The sequence below is a fragment of the Coregonus lavaretus genome, assembly GCF_964263955.1.
Source record: "Coregonus lavaretus genome assembly, chromosome: 21".
Classification (NCBI taxonomy): domain Eukaryota; kingdom Metazoa; phylum Chordata; class Actinopteri; order Salmoniformes; family Salmonidae; genus Coregonus; species Coregonus lavaretus.
The window spans coordinates 19,976,583-19,992,918 of record NC_140008.1 but is presented as its reverse complement, the minus strand read 5'-3'; the positions used below and the strand labels follow the sequence as shown (position 1 = coordinate 19,992,918).

The window sequence follows — 16,336 nt, the reverse complement described above, 5'->3', positions numbered from 1 at the left end:
TATTGTCATCATCAGATGATAGCCGAACAGACCTCATAATGAGATATAGGCCTAATAATGAAGATTTATTGGTAATGAATAAAAAAACGGGTAAATTAATATCTGAGGTCAACATTTATTGTATTTTCATATTTAGGCTATAAGTGTATGGAGGACTAAAAGTGCCACAATTAAATAAATAAATACACCATTAAATAATTACTTAAATGTGTCATTAATTAATTAAAATTAGAATTAAATACATAAATGTGTTATTAAATGTGTCATTAATTAATTCAAATACCGATTAATTTTATGTAAAATACATATATAATAATTTCACTATTTACATTTACATTTCATGGTCCTGCATTGCAGTGATTCATGAATTACTTAAAACTGTCAAACTGACCCATCAAAAGTTGGTAGGCGGAACCTAACGCCTGATTGGTTACCCTCTGCATCAAGCCAAGACAAATCAATTCCGGATAATGGATTGATGCAGAGCTACTGAACACATTCCAATACACTGGGTGGCGCTATTCACCTCTACGTTGGTTTAGTTACACGGTTAAACAGAACTTTCATTGCAACGGCTAAAAATCAAGAGAAGACTCGGTCCTGCTAGCCCCAATGTTGAGACGCTGTGTGAGGTGCAGGACAAAATGTCTAAAAGTTGCCCGGAGCTGCTGAGAGAAGCAGCGAATTTGATTGAGGAAGCTCTGAGCAGAAGTCCAACGGCTCCCGCGGCACCGGTGACTCCGGCAGCTCAGTCACAGCAGATACCGGCCGCTCAATCACGTACACCTGTCCAAGGTAAGCTAAGTAATTTCATGTTAGCCAGGTGTGCTACTATTTAATGATTCGGGACACACGTGTAGGTTAAATTAGATCGACTCGAACATGTATTTGCATGCGGTATTATGATGCTTCGTGCGTGACACGTTTATTGTTAATGGGGGGGGAAGCATAAACCTAGCTAGTTCGCTAATCGGCTAAATGGTGTTAGCTGGCTTGAGCATCCCAAGATAGAAGTAGAGGCTGTTTTAGCTGACTGGTGACCATTGAGCTGTTACGTTTTTCTGTGTTGCAGCGGAGGTAGCAAGGCTCTTTGCGCCATATATCATTGGAGCCAGAAGGAATATGACGAGACGACCAGCACAAGTCCAAGTTAGCCGAAGAAGCTACACACACACTGTCTGTTGTTTGGCTGACCACAATGCGGATAAAATTCCAAGCGTACTGTTTAAAGCTGAACTTCTTACTTCAGGACTTGGAGAGCTGCATTACAGTAAAGTGATGTCATTTTCTGAACTTACCAGACTGTTCTAGCTGTTCTATTATTTGCCTTTTACCACTTAGTCATTATATCCACAATATGATAGTTATTTATCCGAAATCTAAATGTGGAAGATATTTTGTGAATGCACCAATTGTCAACCTTACAATATCGTTGCAATATCGACATCAAGGTGTTAGGTCAAAAATGTGATATTTGATTTTCTCCATATTGCCCAGCCCTAATGTCAATGCATACACAGTTCAGATGAATTGACACAAGTTCAGTGTCTTTGAAAACATTAACACACTGTGCAGTAGTTGACTTTTTTTTCTTCCATTTACTAAAATCAAACTGTTCTGCACCTTCAGTGCTAACAGTACAGCATTCATGTTAGTCATTCTGTGGACCATAATGAGACAGGAAGCTTCAAAGAAACAGCTTTTTTTCCTTTCTTTTAAAAGGAAAGTAAACTTTCAGTTTTTCCTTGCTTGTTCTAACACAACAAATAAAAACATGGGTTGGACATCAGTCTAAGATTCTTGATAACACTTCCACAGTCTCTACATATAGTCTAAGTGCATCAGTAACAGAAACTCCTGGAGCTGGCAAAATTGCAACCTCTTCATCTGAGAGCTCACGGGCCAGCTGAACCTCGGGGACTGACACAGTGCCTCGATGAAGGCAGTGAGGTCCGTTCCAATCGATCCCATATTCTTCAGGAACCTGAATGGATGACAAGCATAATCAGTCTTGTACTTAAAACTAGTTTGACATGTCCTTACACAAGATTGTTATTTTTGGTCACCAAGGCAGTGAGAAATGAAATGTTACTTATTCAGTTTTTTAAAATAATACAGCTTTGCATAGTATGCACTGTAGAAACTACAGCTCACAGGTTGATCTTTAAAAGCTCGGGAGATTTTAAAGAGACAATAATCTATAGTAAATGTTTCATTTAAAGTATCACATTTAGCACCATTTTTTTCTCCCATAATTCCTTTGGGGAAACAATTTTAAGAAAGTGTTTAAAGTTCATTGTTAACCTCAGTAGGATCCTCCTCAGGGCCTTGCTCTCTGTAACTTCTCCAGAGTTGCTGTGGTGACTGATTCCTTTCAGTTCTAAGACCGTGGAAGTTCCAAGCATCTCGAAAAGAGTCGAGGCTTTGCTGAACCAGTGGAAGGAAAATCCGGTGCAGAGCGAAAAGATGGACTTCATTGTCTGGATTCAGTGTCTCCTGATCTTCCAATGAAGTAAAGATCTGATAGAAGAGGTCCAGGGCATGTTCATAAACATCTCTCCACATCCTCTCTATTCTGTGTTTAGGATAAAATTGAGAAATTGTTCATTTATGACATATGCTAAAGTACATTCAACTAGTATGTTAGTTGTGTGAGCCTAGTTGCCAAACATATTTCTTTACCGCTGATTGTGGACACTTCTGCCTGTGATGTGTGAATTCCTGTCGGTACCTCTGCTTCTGATCATGAATTCTGCTACATCTGCATTCTCCCCCCCTTTGTCAGACCGTACCCTTGATGGCAGCCCATACTGCTCAACAGCGGCGATAAAGCTCTGTAAGACCGTATGAGCTCTATTATTGCCGGCCACAGTCAGGTAGACCACTAAACGACTGAATCCATCCACCCCACCGTGGACAACAAATCTCCACCTGTTGCAAACACATGAAAAAATATAACTTTATTGTATAACAATTGTAATGAAACATATAGAAAGATGCATTGTTTATCTTGTTTATCTGCTAATATCACTGACCTGATAAGCTTATGGTGGCCATCTATATGCCACAAAGAGTTTGGGCCAGGAACAAAATACTGCCGTCGCCTTAATACACGCAGCCTCAGACGTCTCATGTAGACTCCCTCTGCATTGACTCTGCGTAAAGACTCTTGCAGTCTTGAGACTGAGGGGAGGAATTTAAAATGAATAACCACACACTCACTGGCTACTTATTTTGAGGATATAGTGGTGTCATAATAAAATAAATAATGTGTGTAAAACAGTCAACTATTACAGAACCACCACAGCTTCAAAAATGTACTTTACTGTCAGATATTGTACATATACATACATACATATATATATATATATATGTATATATATGTATGTATATATATATATATACATACACATATATATACACATATATAAAAATTATATATACATATACATATATATATATATATATATATACACATACATATACATACATATATACATACATACATATATTTATATATATATACATACATATACATACATATATATACATACATACATATATTTATATATATATATATATATATTTATATATATATATATACATACACACATATATATACATATATATACACATATACATATATATACACATATACATATATATACACACATATATAGATAGATAGATAGATAGATAGATAGATAGATAGATAGATAGATAGATAGATAGATAGATAGATAGATAGATAGATACCACATGCTCGAACAGAGATGACCTGAGATTTTTTGCCTCCTATGATATTTTGCTTTTCTATGATTATATTATACCCTTTACAGCAGGGGCACATCCGGACAGCTGAGAATATTACTGTCAGATATTGTTCCACCTCTATTAAACAGGAGGCAAAAAATCACAGGACATGTCTATCCTGATGATACAAGTCAGCCGTCCTGAAATGTGTGTTTCTCTTCACATTTCTTCTACACATTCTACATCTCAGAGGCGATGTCTTTCCATAAGCGGGCTTCCTTCACCTTTCAAAGGGGCAGAGCTCCAAATTAAAAATACATTTAAATAATGCCCATATTATTATCTACTCACTTGGAACATGCACACCTCTTGCATTCAGGTGACCACGCATTAGCTTGTAGCCGGTGTTTGGATGACTTCTGTGAATTTCACTTACAATACGGTCTAACTCCTCATCATTCACAGCTGAATAGAGATCTGTCTTTCTGTACAAACAAGAAAAACACAACATCAAGTAATGTTACCTTAAACGTCATATTCTTTCCGAGTGTATGAGAGCAGCAATTCATAAACAGAAAACTCATGAATTTAGTGTAAATACCTTAAACTGTATTGTTGCATGCGCCTCCTGATGGTCCTCTTTGACACACCGAACATCGCTGCAATTTGAACTGCGGGAACTCCACAAAGAAGTTGATGCTCCAGAACTGCACTCGGTATGTCAAACGCCAAACGCCCCGGTCCCTGTGTGTGTTGGGCCTGAAGTGCCCTGGTACCAGAGAAGCGGTGGACAACTTCTTCTAGATTTGCAATCACTCTGTGGTCGATATCTTCGTCGGAAAGTGCGGAAATGACTCCAACAACTTCAATAAGTTCCTCTGCTTTACTAGCTACATGCTCTGGGTCAGCAGGTCCTGCTTCTACATCCTCTGCTAAGTTTAAAATGTCTCTAACCAACTCCCTGGAAAGTTCACGGAGATCCTCCATTGTCTCTATCCAGGTTGGCCTACTCTACTTCAGACCAAAGCAATGGATCAGACTAGATTCGCGTTAGCCCCGCCCACTGACTTTGATGGGTCAGTTTGACAGTTTTAAGTAATTCATGAATCACTGCAATGCAGGATCATGAAATGTAAATGTAAATAGTGAAATAATTATATATGTATTTTACATAAAATGAATCGGTATTTGAATTAATTAATGATACATTTAATTACACATTTATGTATTTAATTCAAATTTTAATTAATTAATGACACATTTAAGTAATTATTTAATGGTGTATTTATTTATTTAATTGTGGCACTTTTAGTCTTCCATATAAGTGAAGTATTTGTTTTGTGTTTTGTTAAAATTCAAATGGCACAGTATGATTCTCTATCAAGAATAGAGTGGCTTTTAGCTCGCCCAGTCTTGTTTCACACAGTCGGGAACTGACCAATAAAAACGTGTTAAGAAACGGAAAAACAACACGCTCAATCAAAACTGTCTAACCAATTACAGAGCGCTGGTGTAATGCATATCGTTGTTGATCCTCCCACCTTTGTTGACGCGTTCACTTTCAGACACACACACACACACACGTATGCATTTACATTTGACATTTTAGTCATTTAGCAAACGCTCTTATCCAGAGCGACTTACAGTTAGTGAGTGCGTACATTTTTCATATGCAGTTACCAATACTTGAAACAATGCGTTATTCTTCTGAGATAGACCTACCAGATAATGAATTCGTTTACTTTTCAACTCTTCAATATTTTCCAATAAAATAAAAACGACTGATTGTCGATGTGAGTGATTATTATGCTTTTTTATTTTACATTATATGAATTCTTCCAGTCTCCAGATGGTAAACTAAACCGTGCCCCGGAAGTATAAGGTTGTAGTGTTTCTCGGTCACGCGCAGCGACTGTGGAACCTGTCGATGTGGAAAAGTTGAAGTGTTGCTCGTAGCGAACTGTTACAGAAAATTAGGCAAAGTGAGTATGAGTTACTGTAATTGTCAGTCCATCTTTGAGCTGTTTATAAATTCTAAGTATTTTACTAAGCGAGGTTCAGCGTGGATATGACTTTAGCAAGCTAGCCATGTTATCAAAACTAGCTAGCTAGTTCAAGTATGTGTAGCTGCCAGGGTAGCCGTGTTCACCTCAAATGTATAGCCCAAAGACTAGGGGTGTGCCGACATGGCCATACTCGGATCGGATGATACTCATGATTGGAAAAAGCGGAAGTATTTTAATATGCCTAAATAGATGTTGGAAAAATACCTCCCTGCACATTCTTTCTACAAAAAGAGCTGCAGATTAGGAGTAGCGCGCGGAGGGGTGCGTGTCCTCAATTTGCAGTGGGCAGCCACATTTGTTTTCACTCAGTCAGAATGGGCATCAGCGTTTAATCTTTTTTTCCCTAACCTTGCCCCGTATGTTAGATATTATGCACATTGATAGCTTGATAGCAAACGTCCTCACCATGTCATTTATCATAGTAGCAGGCAGCAGCAATCGAAATGATCAGACTGAAAACATGCTTGGGTGAAATTATGAAGCGAGTGGACGGAGAAATACAGCTTCACTCTATCCAATCAGAGCGGCATGATCAACGTACAGCCCGCCCTTCTATTTACAGACAGCCACTTTAGTTATTTAGCCCAAGTAGAACCTCGCACATGACCTGACTAACATGAGAAAGATGCATGCTGGCACCGACTACTTGGCACACCCCTACCAAAGACCACTCAAAACCCATCCACAAGGCCTGAAAACTAGGCCAAATAGTTTTTTCCCCAGCAAGAAAGGAGTTGACATATTTATCCAATAAACTCTTTTTCCATAACGTTATCGAGCGAATTAAGGAATATTGAAGGAACTTGTAAGACATAAATTCGGGTTTCAAAAAAATAATTATTGAGAGGTAACTTCATGTAATAGAGGTGCTGGTAGAAATGAGGTAAAACTGATTTAAGTTTCCCTGCATTAAAGTCCCCGGCCACTAGGAGCGCTGCCTCTGGATGAGCGTTTTCCTGTTTGCTTATGGCCTTATGCAGCTTATTCGAGTGCAGTCTTAGTGCCAGCATTGGTTTGTGGTGGTAAATGGACAGCTATGAAGAATATAGATAGTGTGGTTTACAGCTTATCATGTGATACTCTACCTCAGGCGAGCAAAACCTTGAGACTTCCTTAGATATCGTGCACCAGCTGTTGTTTTTCAAATATACATAGACCCTTGTCTTACCAGAGGCTGCTGTTCTATCCTGCCGATACAGTGTATAACCCGCCAGCTGTATGTTATTCATGTCGTCGTTCAGCCACGACTCGGTGAAACATAAGATATTACAGTTTTTAATGTCCCGTTTGTAGGATATACCTGCATGTAGTTCGTCCACTTTATTATCAAGCGATTGTACGTTGGCCAAGAGTGCTGATGGCAAAGGCAGATTAGCCACTCGTCGCCGGCTCCTTACCAGGCACCCCAATCTCCTTCCGCAATATCTTCGTCTCTTTCTACTGCGAATGACGGGGATGAGGGCCCTATCGGGTGTCTGGATCAAATCCCTCTCATCCGACTCATTAACTAAAAATTATTAGTCCAGTTCAAGGTGAGTAATGGCTGTTCTGATGTCCAGAAGCTCTTTTCGGTCATAAGAGATGCCCTACTCTCTGTTTATTATCTATGCATAGTCACTTTAATAATAATAATACATGTACATATTACCTCAATTACCTCGACTAACCGGTGCCCCTGCACATTGACTCGCGGTACCCCCTGTATATAGCCTCGCTATTGTTATTTTACTGCTGCTCTTTAATTATTTGTTACTTTTGTAACTTTTTTTTTATAGGTATTCTTTCTTAAAACTGCATTGTTGGTTAAGGGCTTGTAAGTAAGCGTTTCACTGTAAGGTCTACCTACACCTGTTGTATTCGGCACATGTGACAAATACAATTTGATTTGATTTGAATTGACATATGTCAATAGTGTGCAGCTACATACAAACGTTGGGCTATATGTTTTGATTTGTGGCCGTAATGCCCCCTAGAGAAAATACATTCCTTTTGCGGCCAGTGGCCGTTGTGCCCTTAGGCTGAATATAATAATTATATACTGAACAAAAATATAAACGCAACATGCAACAATTTCAAATATTTGACTGAGTTACAGTTCATAGAAGGAAATCGGCGTGGTTACATGTGGTCTGCGGTTGTGAGGCCGGTTGGATGTACTGCCAAATTCTCGTGTTGCGTTTATATTTTTGTTCAGTATAATTCCCTTCTCTCGGCTTCGTGCTCCAAAGCACTTCTCACTCACATGGCTCTCTCGGATATCTCAATTCTTATTAGCCAATGCCTGTCACGTGATTTGGCCCTTCTCACATCTCAGCTCCGAAGTAGGCTACAAGTGAAGACAGACAAATCGGGGACGCAACTGCTCGCGTCCTTCTTAAAGATTTCCGAGGCACATATTGAAGATGTTGGAAGAGCTGTCCACATTTACTTTCGTCAGCCAACAAGATGATAATAATAATAATATGCCATTTAGCAGACGCTTTTATCCAAAGCAACTTAGTCATGTGTGCATAGATTTTTATGTATGGGTGGTCCCAGGGATCGAACCCACTACCCTGGCGGTACAAGCGCCATGCTCTACCAATTGAGCTACAGAGGACCACAATGAATAGGCCTAACGAACAGCAAAAGCACTAGCCTATGTCAATGTACTATCCCCCATAGTACAAAAGTTGACCTATTCTATTGGCCAACTTGTCCTTCTGTGCGATTTTTAAATAAATATTCAAAATAGTCTGGGACAGTTGTCGGATGTGATAGATCCCAAATTAAAACAACCACTAGCATCAAGAAAACTAATGCTGATGCAACATATCAGAACTATTAGGCTATTTCTTCACATTATGCGCACAAGACAGTAGGCTATAAGCACGAATATTCCAAAATGCAATAAATTAGTGGGAAAACACCATTCTCAAAAGTAACCGCAAATGCAATTATGCATGTAATGCTTTATTATAAAGGAGCATTTTTATGGTGAAAATTATCTTCCCCAAACTTGAAACTCACGCGCCGCCTATGTATGCCAGTTAGGCTCTACACCGGTTGTAAAGCTGATTCATGTGCTTAATTTTGAGAAGTTATTTGGCCACTTTAGTTGTGATACAAACCTTATTAAAACATATAGGCCTATGGGCTAGGCTACATGAGGTGTGTGACTATGATTTGAAAAAGTAGCACACAAAAAAGGCATGCGCTGTTTCTTTCCTTAATGCACACAAGCTGGGCGTCATTCACAAGTAATAGGCTAATATTGGCACCCCATCACACTATTCTTGATTTAATCTTGTCTTTACATATAATATATGTGTGAAATTTGTTTTGATTTAGAATGGACCATTATCATGCACCTATCTCGAAACAGGGGCAGGGGACAATAATGCAATCTATGCACTTAAATAGCGAATGGAGGACGCTTTTCCCGTGGTTCATTTTCATGCCAGCCAGGTAGGCTATACTCCTGTTGTAAAGAGAAGCAATGTGCTTAATATTAGCAAAGATGAGAAATAAATATAGTAGGCCTAGCCTATAGAAATTTGATGGGATCCTCCTCTTTTTAATAGAGGCCATCAAAACTCTGTTTTATCACTTAATTGCATAGCCTATAGAAATGTTGTGCAACATGAGCTCATGGGCTCTCGTGAAGTGTTCGATTCGATTAGAGGGACAATAGAGTGCTGAGTACCAGGCAGTTAGCAAGTTTGGTAGCCTACTAATGACCAGCAGCATCAGAGCTTGGAGAAGCCTAGTTACCGTCACTTGGAATTTGACTGTGGTCGACCGCCGGTGTGGCGGGAATACGGTCACACCGTAATAGCCCTAATTCTAACTACAGCTGATCGGTAATTGCGATAGAGCTGTGACCATGATCACGATTGATAACTTCCAATTTAATTAACTAAACATTGTCATTAGTAATTGTATAATAACACAAGGCTACAACAACAATAAACTGACATTATAGGCTATTTATTAAATCCATTTGCAAGCTCCAGGTAGGCTACACAAGTGGCACAAATTGATATGGAATGACTCCAGTGATATTGTCATTTCAACATATTTATTGTATCAAATGGTAGGCTACAGTAGCCTACAATGGCATAGAAATTAATAGGCTACTTGATGGCCAACAGATGCAAATGTATCACATTTAATGTCAGTTTCATTGTGGACCTTTCCCCCCATAACAGAAGCATGCGAGGGAGTTCCTTAACTTCCATTTCAAATTTCCACTCGCACATCGAGCATGCGTAAAACCCTTTGCTTGATACGGTTTTCCATAAGCAAAGTCGACATTAGAATGCACTTTAAACCACCACCGAGCGAATTTATCTAATGCGCTCTAGTGCGCCTAAAGTCGTTTTCCAGTGCTTTGTCAACGTTATGTCTTGATGTGCATCAGTTCTAGCGGGTTAATGTTTTATGGAAAAAGGGTTGGAAATAGGTGTCTCCATAATCACAATAGCCTACCTACAACTGGTAAAAAGTTGTTGCGTGCTGCTCTGTCCCCTCTCACTCACCTGACTCAGCTGCCTGCTGCAGCACTCTCTCAACACACACGGCCCTCACCACTCACTCATCAACAGCCTGCTCACTGCCTGATAGTCAGAAGCAGCAGGTCACAGTGACTTAAAAGAGAAATGCCATGGCGGCCGCAGTGCAATTTAGAAGTAGCCCAAAAACCTTCCACCTCAAAGTAACCCAATTGCGGGAAATCCGTGGACATGGCAACCCTGGTAGCTGCAGCCCAATATGGCGACAGGTGTATGGGCGAGTGGGTGTGTCGAAAGGAGTGTGTATGGAAAGCGAATCAGCTAATTGGACAGATTTGTTGCCCCTCAAGAACGTTTGGCGTGGCTGAGTGGGCTGCACGATGAGATAAGCCGACGACGACTAGTGCATCAGTGTTGTATCGAGTGCTTCCTACTGGGTATCACGGTTGTGTCGCCGGTGGTAGCTAATGTGGCCATTTCAGATTTTCTTTCAAGTAGGATAGCAGCCTACACAAGAAATAACTAATGTTGATTACCATCTATACTTAACACAAATAAATGCAACATGAAAAGTGTTAGTCCCATCTTTCATGTGCTGAAATAAAAGATTAGCACAAAAGGCTTATTTCTCTCAAATTCTGTGCACAAATTTGTTGACATCCCTGTTAGTGAGCATTTCTCCTTAGCCAAGATAATCCATCCACCTGACAGGTGTGGCATATTAAGAAGCTGATTAATCAGTATGATCATTACACAGGTGCCCCTTGTGCTGGGGACAATAAAAGGCCCTCTAAAATGTGCAGTTTTCTCACACAACACAATGCCACAGATGTTTTGAGGGAGTGTGCAATTGGCATTGTGACTGCAGGAATGTCCACCATTTAATGTTCATTTCTCTACCATAAGCCGCCTCCAATATCGTTTTAGAGAATTTGACAGTACATGCAACCGGCCTCACGACCGCAGACCACGTGTAACCACGCCAGCCGAGGACCTCCACATCCGGCTTCTTCACCTGCGGGATAGTCTAAGGAGGTGGAGGGGGGGTGCTGAGGAGTATTTCTGTCTGTAATGAAAACCCTTTTGTGGGGAAAAACTAATTCTGATTGGCTGGGCCTGGCTCCCCAGTGGAAAACCTGGCTCCCAAGTGGGTGGGCCTATGCCCTCCCAGGCCTACCCATGGATTTCAATTAACTGATTTCTTTGCATTTATATACACTGCTCAAAAAAATAAAGGGAACACTAAAATAACACATCCTAGATCTGAATGAATGAAATAATCTTATTAAATACTTTTTTCTTTACATAGTTGAATGTGCTGACAACAAAATCACACAAAGTATCAATGGAAATCAAATTTATCAACCCATGGAGGTCTGGATTTGGAGTCACCCTCAAAATTAAAGTGGAAAACCACACTACAGGCTGATCCAACTTTGATGTAATGTCCTTAAAACAAGTCAAAATGAGGCTCAGTAGTGTGTGTGGCCTCCATGTGCCTGTATGACCTCCCTACAACGCCTGGGCATGCTCCTGATGAGGTGGCGGATGGTCTCCTGAGGGATCTCCTCCCAGACCTGGACTAAAGCATCCGCCAACTCCTGGACAGTCTGTGGTGCAACGTGGCATTGGTGGATGGAGCGAGACATGATGTCCCAGATGTGCTCAATTGGATTCAGGTCTGGGGAACGGGTGGGCCAGTCCATAGCATCAATGCCTTCCTCTTGCAGGAACTGCTGACACACTCCAGCCACATGAGGTCTAGCATTGTCTTGCATTAGGAGGAACCCAGGGCCAACCGCACCAGCATATGGTCTCACAAGGGGTCTGAGGATCTCATCTCGGTACCTAATGGCAGTCAGGCTACCTCTGGCGAGCACATGGAGGGCTGTGCGGCCCCCCAAAGAAATGCCACCCCACACCATGACTGACCCACCGCCAAACCGGTCATGCTGGAGGATGTTGCAGGCAGCATAACGTTCTCCACGGCGTCTCCAGACTCTTTCACATGTGCTCAGTGTGAACCTGCTTTCATCTGTGAAGAGCACAGGGTGCCAGTGGCGAATTTGCCAATCTTGGTGTTCTCTGGCAAATGCCAAACGTCCTGCACAGTGTTGGGCTGTAAGCACAACCCCCACCTGTGGACGTCGGGCCCTCATACCACCCTCATGGAGTCTGTTTCTGACCGTTTGAGCAGACACATGCACATTTGTGGCCTGCTGGAGGTCAGGTAGTGGGTTCGATCCCCGGGACCACCCATACACAAAAGAAATGTATGCACGCATGACTGTAAGTCGCTTTGGATAAAAGCGTCTGCTAAATGGCTTATATATATATATATATATATATTTTGCAGTGCTCCTCCTGCTCCTCCTTGCACAAAGGCGGAGGTAGCAGTCCTGCTGCTGGGTTGTTGCCCTCCTACGGCCTCCTCCACGTCTCCTGATGTACTGGCCTGTCTCCTGGTAGCGCCTCCATGCTCTGGACACTACGCTGACAGACACAGCAAACCTTCTTGCCACAGCTCGCATTGATGTGCCATCCTGGATGAGCTGCACTACCTGAGCCACTTGTGTGGGTTGTAGACTCTGTCTCATGCTACCACTAGAGTGAAAGCACCGCCAGCATTCAAAAGTGACCAAAACATCAGCCAGGAAGCATAGGAACTGTGAAGTGGTCTGTGGTCACCACCTGCAAAACCCGTCCTTTATTGGGGGTGTCTTCAAATTGCCTATAATTTCCACCTGTTGTCTATTCCATTTGCGCAACAGCATGTGAAATGTATTGTCAATCAGTGTTGCTTCCTAAGTGGACAGTTTGATTTCACAGAAGTGTGATTGACTTGGAATTACATTGTGTTGTTTAAGTGTTCCCTTTATTTTTTTTAGCAGTGTATTTTTCCAGTATAGATGTCACCTTGATACATACATAGTCTACTACTAAATGGGGAGGGCATGAAAGGCAACAACACAGTGCCCTTCGCTCTGACTTCTGGCAACGGCATGGGAAGTAGCTACCTAGTAGTCAATATCAGGGTGACAGTCACAATAAGCACATGCATACAACGCATGAAGCAACAGTCGTCAATACAATCGTCAGTTTTATAACTGAAAATGTACAATTGTTTGTATAAAACTAACAGTGAAATATGATTCAGACTCATCCTCTGGCTTAAAAACAGAAGTCCAAACTCTCGCGGTATTGTAGCTCAATGTACGGTAGTGCCTGGTAAGAAACGGAAGGAAAAACAACACCTAACACAATCAAAACAGTCTAACCTACACGTCCACTACTTTCCTTTTGACACACCCACTCGCCCACACTCCGGTCGCCTTATTGGAATGCAGCTAGTTTTGTAACTGTGAAGCTAGCTAGGCTGCTAGCCTGAGACTAGCTCTCGAGAACCCAATGTAATGGAATTGGAGTCGTGATAATGGCAAGCCTGAGACTCCTAGCTAATGTGAACCAACAACGCAGCAGTCTAGCTTTTTTACTACAGTCTAAATATTTTATGTATTGGATTCAGTGTTTATTACCACTTCATTCACATCCTCACTGTATCTGGACTTCTCTCCCTTTCCAGATTTAGTAGCTACACCATTATTCTCAGCATGGCAAGTGAGCAGGAGGTGGCTGCAGTCGGCAAGATTCTTGTCAACCCAAAGCAGGACCTAACAACACGGTTCAGAGCTCTCTTCACCCTGCGTAACCTGGGCGGACCAGAGGCCATCGAATGGATCAGTCAGACTTTTGTTGATGACTCTGCTCTGTTGAAACATGAGCTGGCATACTGCCTGGGCCAAATGCAGGATGAGAGGGCCATCCCCACGCTAGAAACTGTTCTAAAAGACACAACACAGGAGCCTATGGTCAGGCATGAAGCAGGTCAGTATGCCAGCTCATGAGTCCACTCTCATTCATACATACTGTATTCATAAACATGTTCACAGATAATGATAATAATAGTGCTTATATAAACAGTGGACTCTTTTTTTTATTTATTTAGGGGAAGCATTAGGAGCTATTGGGAACATCAAGGTCCTTGACTTACTGAAAGAGTACTCAGAGGACCCAGTCATCGAGGTATGGTAAAACGAGGCATATTGGAGAGAAATAGAAGTAGTGTAGAGAATATGTGGAAATGAAACATCACACAGCACTTGCAGTTAGTCATATTGTCAATGACCAGTATAGTGCCTGTATAGTGGTTATTACAGGACTGTCGTTCTCCACCAGGTGGCAGAGACGTGCCAGTTGGCTGTTAGGCGGCTGGAGTGGCTGATATCTGGTGGGGACCAGAAAGGAGAGAAGGGCACCGATGGAAACCCCTACTGTTCTGTGGACCCTGCTCCCCCAGCCCAGAGGAAGACTGTCCATGAGCTGAGGACACAGCTCCTGGATGAGAGCCTACCACTGTTTGAGCGCTACAGGGCCATGTTCGCCCTCCGCAACCTGGGCACAGAGGAGGCTGTCCTGGCTCTAGGAGATGGTGAGAGACTGGCAGTCATTCTTAAACTATGCGGTCTATGGCAATGGGCAATAAAGGATCGAATTGGTAACATGCAGAGGGGCTTATTTTTGGCCAAATGTGGAGCCAGCCACATAATTGTTATTTGCATAAGCTAATTTTCTTGTCCTGAATCATCGTCATTGCATAACCCTCCACTATCAGCGTCTCTGAACACCAACACTCACTCAGCCCTTTGTTGTCCTGCCACCCAGGTCTTCAGTGTAGCAGTGCCTTGTTCCGCCATGAGATCGGCTACGTCTTGGGTCAGATCCAGCACCCAGCCAGCATCCCCCAGCTGCAGGCAGCCCTGGAGCTGGACGGGGAGAACGCCATGGTGAGACACGAGTGTGCCGAGGCCCTGGGATCCATCGGGAAGGAGGAGTGTATGAAGATCCTAGAGCGCTACAGGAAAGACACAGAGCGCGTGGTGAAGGAGAGCTGTGAGGTAGCCCTGGACATGCTGGAGTATGAGAACGGCACACAGTTCCAGTACGCTGACGGACTACTACGACTGCAGGGGGAGCAGTAAGGGCCAAACAGCAAGCATGGACACTAGGAGAACTGCTATACAGCACTATAAGAGCTTTCCACTGAGGTCATAACTCATGATCACTGAAACCCATTTTCACTTATTGAAACCATCTGACTCGCCTGTCATTATTAGCCTTAATGAGACAAGGCAGTGTAATAATTGTATTACAGTACATTCGAAGACCTGATTGTCAATCAAAGGTTGTTAATCCACTTTTCTGCTCTGTCGTATTCGCATAGATTTCTATCTCGACGGAAATAAAGACTTAGGGAACAACATTATGCTGTATTGTCTCAATAGTGTCGCTTAGCGCTACCATGGCAGTAGTACATCAGCTTTCATGTAGGCTTTTCCATAAGTTTGCCTGTGTTCTATTCCAGTCAGATGTGAGATCATGATGGCTCAGGGAGGTGTTGGATCAAGATGGCTAATCCACACAGCCACGCAGACTCCGCCATCAGAGAAAATAATAATAGGGTCATATAAAATTGGAAATACTTTCCTTTCAGCTTTCTCATTCCCACTGAAACACATTGCTATCATCTGTCTTAACAAATTACAAATGGGATGAAAATGCAGAATTTACACTTAATAAGACGCTTTTATCCAAGGTAACTTAGTCATGCGTGCATACATTTTAATGTATGGGTGGCCCCAGTGGAATTAAACCCACGACCCTAGGCATTGCAAGCGCCATACTTTACTGCAGGGGTAGGCAACCCTGTTCCTGGAGTTCCGCAGATACTGAAGGATTTTGATCCAACTAGGCACCACACCTGACCAACTGAGCTAATTGATCAGTTCAACACACCTGGTCTTCTAGGTTCGTTAAATCAAATACCTGAAGAGCCTGCGGAAGTCTAGGACCAGGGTTGCCTACCCCTGCTCTACCCGGTAGTGTATGGCGCTTGCAACGCCAAGGGTCGTGGGACCATTCCCGCTAGAGTCTACCGACTGAGCTACACAGGACCACTTAACAGTA

General features: G+C 42.2%; 2 protein-coding genes across 2 annotated transcripts; one reads left to right on the top strand and one right to left on the bottom strand.

Annotated features, from left to right (window-relative positions):
- Positions 1-1,594: 1,594 nt before the first annotated feature.
- LOC311149037 (uncharacterized protein) lies at positions 1,595-4,508 on the bottom strand. The gene is made up of 6 exons (XM_084186135.1): positions 4,355-4,508; positions 4,105-4,238; positions 3,036-3,183; positions 2,683-2,931; positions 2,305-2,575; positions 1,595-1,984 (listed from the first exon to the last, which is right to left on the bottom strand). Exons 1-6 carry the CDS (start codon positions 4,408-4,410, stop codon positions 1,787-1,789), a joined length of 1,056 nt encoding a protein of 351 aa, XP_084042261.1. The 5' UTR covers positions 4,411-4,508; the 3' UTR covers positions 1,595-1,786.
- A 1,130-nt stretch (positions 4,509-5,638) lies between these two features.
- dohh (deoxyhypusine hydroxylase/monooxygenase) lies at positions 5,639-15,632 on the top strand. The gene is made up of 5 exons (XM_084185850.1): positions 5,639-5,735; positions 13,896-14,197; positions 14,319-14,395; positions 14,549-14,801; positions 15,035-15,632. Exons 2-5 carry the CDS (start codon positions 13,924-13,926, stop codon positions 15,349-15,351), a joined length of 921 nt encoding a protein of 306 aa, XP_084041976.1. The 5' UTR covers positions 5,639-5,735; positions 13,896-13,923; the 3' UTR covers positions 15,352-15,632.
- Positions 15,633-16,336: the final 704 nt, after the last annotated feature.

Excerpts from the sequence above, each read along its gene's own strand:
- LOC311149037 (XM_084186135.1), bottom strand. The coding sequence starts at position 4,410 with ATGTTCGGTGTGTCAAAGAGGACCATCAGGAGGCGCATGCAACAATAC. Across the intron at positions 2,932-3,035 it reads GGCCACCATAAGCTTATCAG|GTGGAGATTTGTTGTCCACG; the intron begins GTCAGTGATATT and ends TGTTTGCAACAG. Across the intron at positions 2,576-2,682 it reads AGAAGTGTCCACAATCAGCG|AATAGAGAGGATGTGGAGAG; the intron begins GTAAAGAAATAT and ends TCCTAAACACAG.
- dohh (XM_084185850.1), top strand. The coding sequence starts at position 13,924 with ATGGCAAGTGAGCAGGAGGTGGCTGCAGTCGGCAAGATTCTTGTCAAC. Across the intron at positions 14,396-14,548 it reads CAGAGGACCCAGTCATCGAG|GTGGCAGAGACGTGCCAGTT; the intron begins GTATGGTAAAAC and ends GTTCTCCACCAG. Across the intron at positions 14,802-15,034 it reads TGTCCTGGCTCTAGGAGATG|GTCTTCAGTGTAGCAGTGCC; the intron begins GTGAGAGACTGG and ends CCTGCCACCCAG.